This window comes from Phymastichus coffea, unplaced genomic scaffold (assembly GCF_024137745.1).
Source record: "Phymastichus coffea isolate CEN01 unplaced genomic scaffold, Cenicafe_Pcof_1.1 PCOF00024, whole genome shotgun sequence".
NCBI lineage: Eukaryota > Metazoa > Arthropoda > Insecta > Hymenoptera > Eulophidae > Phymastichus > Phymastichus coffea.
This window is the reverse complement of record NW_026706835.1, coordinates 2480951-2488507: the sequence shown is the minus strand read 5'-3', so window position 1 is coordinate 2488507 and position 7557 is coordinate 2480951. Positions and strand designations below refer to the sequence as shown.

Here is a 7557-nt window from a genome sequence, read left to right as displayed (position 1 = left end):
TGTATTTCCTTATTTGGGAGTAAAATCTATGTAGTGTAAAAACATATTTGCTTCAGAATTTATATTTATAAAATCTTTAATTTAAGATGAACTAATAAGCTACATACATAATATAAATAATTATTTACATATCTGAATACTTTATACATTGCGCTCTCTGCTTTATAATCATCCCTCGTGAATAATATAATATCAAAACTCATTGCACGTTACCTACTTTTGCTAAAGGGAAGTAACGTCTATTCAATGTGTCTAAACAGTTAAATCTATAAACAAATAAATATCAGTGTTGAACAATCAATCTTCGTCGCTGTCGTCGTTGATGACGGGTGATACTTTTTCAACGGCAAAAATAGAGCTCAAGATTTCTGCAGGCTTTACTATTTTGGAAAGATATCTACCATGCGAAAGGTAATAAATAACAGCAGCAATGTGAGCACAGCAACCAATAGTGCGGTTACCATTTGCGCATTCACAGTAGTGTCCCCTAATGCCCTGATAGCCTATAGAATTTGGTCGGTAGTGTATGTAAGAATTATATGTTTTTCGACTGACGTGCCTCGATCTCACTTGGACTTTCAGAATTTCATTTGTTTCTTTTAAATAGTAAAGTTCAATTTTGTTATCTTCGCCCATCATTTCTGCCAGGTAAGATATGGACTGTTGCAATTGATACGTCCCAGTGAAAAATATTTTTAAATCTCTTTCTGTCAATTCTGGAAAGTCTAACAGTTGATCTGATGTTATTAACTGGAAAGGTATTTTTCTCCTACTCCAGTGACCAGTTTCAACTTCTGAAGCTAAAGTATTCTCCAAATTTCTCTGTTCAATCATACGCGAGACTATTTCATCTGTTAAAGATGGGTCAGTTATAAAACGCTTTCCAAACTTGTTCTGTAAAAAACAAGCTACTTTGCAATAGAGACCAGCTTTCGGCAACATTGTGTTGTAGAACTTATGTATTTATTCCCAATGACACCATGTACCAATTCAACTGGCCAACGTATAGCAGTAACAGAACGACTGTGGTTAGATTCTTCTGCTGTTAACTGATTACGTTTACCTTTAAGTGCTGGCATTAAAACTTTGAATCCTAATGTTTCAAGTTTCTCTTTAACGTCACGAAAGCCTCTATCAACGACCCATAGATCATTTTTTTGCATTAACTTTCGCAAACCGTTAGGATCTTCCATCAAACATTCCATTATTTGAGCATCGTTGAGATTAGCCTCAAATGGACCTGCAGAGTCAACAATATACCCATCTAAAGTACATATTGTGAACGGCTTGCACAATGGTACTTTTTTTTGTCCGGAAAAAGACTTTCTTTGATAGTTATTATTCGAACTTTTTTCGTGTCGAAGGTAAGTTCCATCTGCAATTAATGCCAATTCATTATCTTTGATGTCATGTAGTGCTTTAGCAACTGGAGTATTATGGTTTATTAACTCTTCTCTACTGATCACTCCTATTCCAAAACGTGTAGGTAGTACATCTTTTTCAAAAGATGTCAATATGGAATTACAAAAATCAGATACTTGTTGATCACGCTCGAGTCCTAGAACGGCGCAAATAATTTTGTTCGAATTACCACTGACCAGTTTAAACAACAGAACGACTAAAGCTTGTGTCACATTCCGAGAGACTGAATCTCTTAAAGATGTCATCATACCACGTAATTCAATTATGTTTTCCCAAGTCAACCCAGTCAGTACTATTAACCGTTCCTCCGGAAAAGTGAAATCTCCAACTTTATCATGAATTTCAGCATCTACTCTAACTGATAACTGTTCCAACAGTTTTGATAACTCTGTTACGGTAATTGTGCTAGTTGATGAATGAACTTTAATATTATCCAATTCACCTTGATAAAAACGGTTTTTAATAAGATGTTTACGACCACATCTATTACTAGCTGGTATAATATATTCTGTTATGAGCGTAGACTTGCATGCGAGCTTCAACTGGAACTTGAATTATTCCCGAAAGTAGCTTACATAAGAAACAATATGCATGAGTACATATTGTTCTCTGAATCGGCATCTCAATTAGTTCTACCGGTTCTTGTGGTTTTGGTTCTGGATATACAACTTGTGACCCATCCATGGATGATGATTGCGATGATGATGCGAGTTGAGAGTCAATAGAAGATTCAGGAGTTTCTTGTTTAGATGGATCTTGCTTGCTCTTCTGATGTGAAACTAATCGAAGCTTTGAATAACATTTTGAACATAATTCCACATTCATATCTACGTTTTTGCCAAACGCTTGAAGAAAATTTGATAAGTCGTCCTCTGTATCCAATGTTTTTATGTATCCAGAAGCTTTGTGTAAATATATATCGCATCCTGCACACTTCTGATATTTTTTTCTTTTAATTTCTTCTTCCATAGTTCCCTGTAATAATAAGAGATTTAAGTTACAAACTATGAGAAAACATTCTAATGCGAAAGTTTAAAATGTAAAATTATTCAAAGAATCTTGTTTTCATGAAAATACTATGCGAGAAAAAATAATCTATAAGTAAAACGTCTGAAGTTTCATTTGATTTCAAGCAATCTTATAACTATAAAAATAAAGATTGGGCTCGTTACAATCCATTATATAAAAATATAATAGCCGCGAAGCTGCGACAGCGCCAGACTCTCATTACAATAAAATGACAATACCGGGCTTCTTTGAAAATCATTTAATTTTTTTCTTTCTTTTACGGGCACGAAATTCATGTTTTCGAAAGTCAAATTGATAGCTTAGACCTATTAGCCAGAAAAGTAGTTTTAGAAAGTTATTTATGTCAGAAGATATTTACAGATGTGCTAATTTTTTCGTGAGATCAGATTTTTGTCTCTTACTATATAGTATATGTCTCGTATTTTTCACGTATATTAAGTCCATTCATATGATCGCGTATGAGCTGCGTGCCGCATAACGTAATCTACAAATATATGCTTCTCATGCAGATTAAATAGCTGTTTGTTTTATATGCGACCTGAAGAGCTTTCTGGCATGAACTGTTTCGCCTGTGTGTATGTGTGTGTGTGTGTGTGTGTGTGTGTGTGTGTGTGTGTGTGTGTGTGTGTGTGTGTGTGTGTGTGTGTGTGTGTACGGGGGAGGGAGGTTCGTTTTGTACTAATAGTAGTGTACTAATAGTACTTAAGGCTCTGTTGCCGTTACCGACTGAGCAAAATAAGTTATTCAAAGTTTTCTCTTAAACAAATAAATGAATCAAGCTGAAACTTTTTAGGGACATTCATTGTGCATAAGCGAAGGGTGCTCAACTCTTCTTTTCATGAAAATTTCCATGGAAATCGAGAAAAGAAATAAAAACTAGAAGTAGTTTTCCCTTTTTTTCCATCGATTTCCATGGAAATTTTCATGAAAAGAAGAGTTGAGCACCCTTCGCTTATGCACAATGAATGTTCCTAAAAAGTTTCAGCTTGATTCATTTATTTGTTTAAGAGAAAACTTTGAATAATTTATTTTGCTCAGTCGGTAATGGCACCAGAGCTTTAACTACTATATTTCATCTATAAGGTAGGTTCCTAGCGAAATTTTTATTATTTCAATTTTTGCACCTAGGATATTGAAACTTTGCACATATATTCTTTGGATAAAAACTAACATTTTAAATACTTGCTCAATTTCCTTCAGGTTTTGAAACTCACTCTGTAGGCAATTTGAGTTTCTTACCAAGCTTCATTTCAAAATATTCCATACGCATATTATTTTGGCTAAGATAGCTCTCAAAAGCTTATTACCTTTAATGAATTAAGCCTTATAAAAGTTTCTTAAAATATTTACTAAAACCTATATCAAATTGAAATAAGCCACGGAACGTGAATTAAATCTGAAAAGGTAGTGGAAAATCGACCTTTTGCAACATTTCATAGCTTATTTCAGTTTGAAAGAGGCTTCAGTAAAAAATTTTTAATTATTTTTTATAAGGCTTCCTTCATCGAACAAAATAATCCCTCAAACAACTGCTTCAGTCAAAGTAGTGTGCACATAAAACATTTAATATAAAAAATAAACAATCAAACTTACATGTTCATAATTTAGAAGTATGGTAATAGGATGAGATTCAGGTCAAAAGATTTGTCTTATAAAATAGAACAAGTGATTTGGAAATCCTACATAGGAAACTTGTATGATTAAAAAAGTGTTGGAGAAAAAGTATGGAAAATTACACGAGCAACTCACCTTAAATAAACAGCTTTCAGTATAATTCACTACAATTTTTTATAAGTAGTAGTGAAAAACCAAAGAAAAGCAATTGGTATTTTTGTTTGAATTAACTAACTAATTAATAATTAGCTAATGAGCGTCACAGTTTGAATCCGTAATGATTTTACTAAAAACTCCTTAATGATTTTTTAGACAGATATTAATGTAATTCAAAAGCATTTATTTATATGCTTTATTATATTTATCCATCTTTTTAAGCAATAACGATTCATGTTGAATGCAATGAACAATTAGTTTGTCTTGAGCTTAATAATATATATAAGTTATAAATTGCATACTGTTTACGGCATGAATATTGCAATAGCAAGAATCATATGGGATATCAATTCAATTTGCATGGTCAAACAAATAAAAGTATAACAAAATTATTCATTCATCACCTACAATGTACGTTGTTACATGCTTAAAAATATTGAAAATTCAAGCAAAGTGGTCATAACTAAATATTTGGAAAAGAAAGATAGGCTTGACTAAATTGTCACATCATTACGAGAGAAATCCAGGACAATCTTTGATTTTATTTACGTAAATATGTGCTTTCAACAATTAAATTATTATGTTCAAACCAGTGACTTTTTATTGATACTCTATAAATAATGTTATGAAATTATTGAAATCATAATATCCATCACTTATGTTTACATTTATGATAATTAGCAATAATTGGTATACAAAAATTAGTTGAATTACTTTCTTAACATAATGATATGATGATGTGAGTACATATAGAAGAATATATAAATTTCAATAATCCTAAATTATCTACTACCTTAAAGAATTCAATAATTCTCTGTTAGTCGAAGCTTATTGATTATATTATATGATGCAAATATTCACGTTCTATAAGAAAAAAACATATATTTGAAATAATCTGTTTATTGAGCAATTATGATTCGATATTAATATTTAATTTTTCAATATTAAAAGCAACTTTCAAAAATATATTATCATTTATTGCAAATATAACTCTAATGATATTTGATATCACACTTACATCTACCTTAATACAATCATTAGGCTATTCTAGATTGTTATAAGATTTTTATAAGATTTTTATAAGATGCCTTGTTAGTACTATATATACCATGCCTTGTTAGTATTATATAATAAATTACAACACATTAATGTAAATGAAAAAAAGTATTATTATTAACCTATGCTCACTCTCTATAACTTCTATTTATTTATCCATAAACGATGAACGATGAACAATTGATACTAAAATATTCAGTGCCCTCGTAAGATACGGCTCAGTGATTATCCATAACATACAGATCAGTACCTTTTGTCCCAACTTTCTTTATGCTCAATTAAGTATATTATGTATATAATATGAATAATAAATACACAGAACACAGAAAAGAAGTCAGAACTCACTCATGTCAACTCATGTCCATGTTTCATGTTTCTGACTAGACCTACAGACCGTGCTGCATACAGACCCAAGCGCTCGTAGCGCTATACGGTTTATGGCGAATTCATAAACTATCAGCGGTGAGAATCGAGCACGGTAGTATAGACAGGTCCGGAGTATCTCGTGGAGGAGGAGGTTCTTTTAATGTGGCAAGGTATCGTTTTGCAAATGGCCACCAGGGCAGCACTGCGATCGAATAGTCGATGGAATACCGTTGATTTGAGTTTTGGAAATATTTAAGTTTTCTATCACTTTTAAAAATCCTAGAATTTTTTGCACTTCGTCGTGAACAGGAAAATAATATTTTTTTATCAGAGATGCGGGTGCAAAATAAAAGTAAGTAAAAAAGATTTTGAAACTACGTGGTTTATTCAACAGTGCCGCAGTACCAAATAGTGCAAAAATCTGATGAAAAATCCTACAGATTTTTTTCACAAAGAACATCCTAAAATATTTAGCACTTCGTCGTGAACAGGGAAATAATATTTTTTTATCATTATCAAGGTACGAGTAGTAAACATAAGTCATGCATGTAGCCAGGAATAATAATAATAATATTGGGTTCAGCCTTTCAACGGAGTTTCAGAGATTAATAGTCGATTTCTCGTCGTATAATGATACTAATAATAAAGGTATGATGTATGTTTCTGATGTATTTTTGAACGTAGAACCCGATGGCGCGATTGGTTTTATCGTAGAATGTAATTGAAAAGTGCTATAGTCAAAAAAATATCGAAAAACTACTGGAAAGCAGCTGCTTTCCACCAGTTTTTCGCTTTTATCGTTTTCGGGATTAGGCCTACCATAAAACCAGTTACACCATTGTGTTTACGTTAAAAAATACGTCGAAAACATGTATCATACTTTCATCGTTAGCTCTACCGCGTAATGAAAAATCGACAATGAAACGTGCGACCTTCGATTTTCCATGTATTACATGTGGGCAGGCTAAGATTGGGAGTTTAGTCGTCGATTTCTTAGGGTGTAATGGGTCTGATGATAAAAGTGTTATGCATGTTTTCGACGTATTTTTTAACGTAGAATACGATGGCGCTATTGATTTTATCGTGGAATGAAACCAAAAAGAGCTAGAATCGAAAAACTGGATTTTTTATTCGTTTTTAGTGGTTTTTATTTTTTTTTAGGTACCTTCTACCACCTATAAAAATCTGAAAAAATTCACACATGTACTCCTATCTATGAGAAACATTCAAGATTTTTTTCGGAGTTGCAGGTATGAATGGACAAAATTGGCGTGAAATTGGAATTTTCGAATGCTTTTAAAAATTTGAATTTCGCGCTAAAAAAAATTTGGTGTTTATAGGTTTGTAGCTCTTCAAAAACCCTACAACTTTTGTATTTACAGTTTTTAGGTATCTTCACAACCAACCGAGCTATTGTCAAAAAACCTAAAACCACAAAATAGTGTCCCATTTTGCCCTATAGGTCAATATGGGTCTGAAAATTTGGCAGAGGGAGTTTCATTATAAGCCGGAACATTCGGCTTTGTCACTTTTTCGAAAGGTCTAAGGGCACTTTTCACATGCTTACCCGGCTGGGCTCTTTATGGTGTGAAAATTGCAACTCCTTTGTTGCTTTTGAATAGCTTTGACATAATTGATGGTTTTGTTCCATGCCCAATGCACCGTGTGGATCTAGGTGTAGGGAAACAATTTTGCAACTATTGGTTTGCCTCGTCCAATGAGCCCTATACTGTACCTAAGATTAAAATGAGTACTATCAATCAATTTATATCAAACATCAAAGTGGTCACACACTAGTACGGTTATCACGTTGTTTAAGTGATCGAGCGTTTTTGAAAGCTGTTGAATGGTTCAACTGGATTCTATTTTATAGTCCGCCAATATTAAAATTAATAGCAGATGAATTTCCACAGT

General features: G+C 32.7%; 1 protein-coding gene across 1 annotated transcript; it reads right to left on the bottom strand.

The window, feature by feature from the left end:
• Positions 1-297: 297 nt before the first annotated feature.
• Positions 298-2726, bottom strand: LOC131675522 (uncharacterized). The gene is made up of 4 exons (XM_058954535.1): positions 2712-2726; positions 2059-2397; positions 987-1970; positions 298-894 (listed from the first exon to the last, which is right to left on the bottom strand). Exons 1-4 carry the CDS (start codon positions 2724-2726, stop codon positions 298-300), a joined length of 1935 nt encoding a protein of 644 aa, XP_058810518.1.
• Between the last annotated feature and the right edge of the window lie 4831 nt (positions 2727-7557).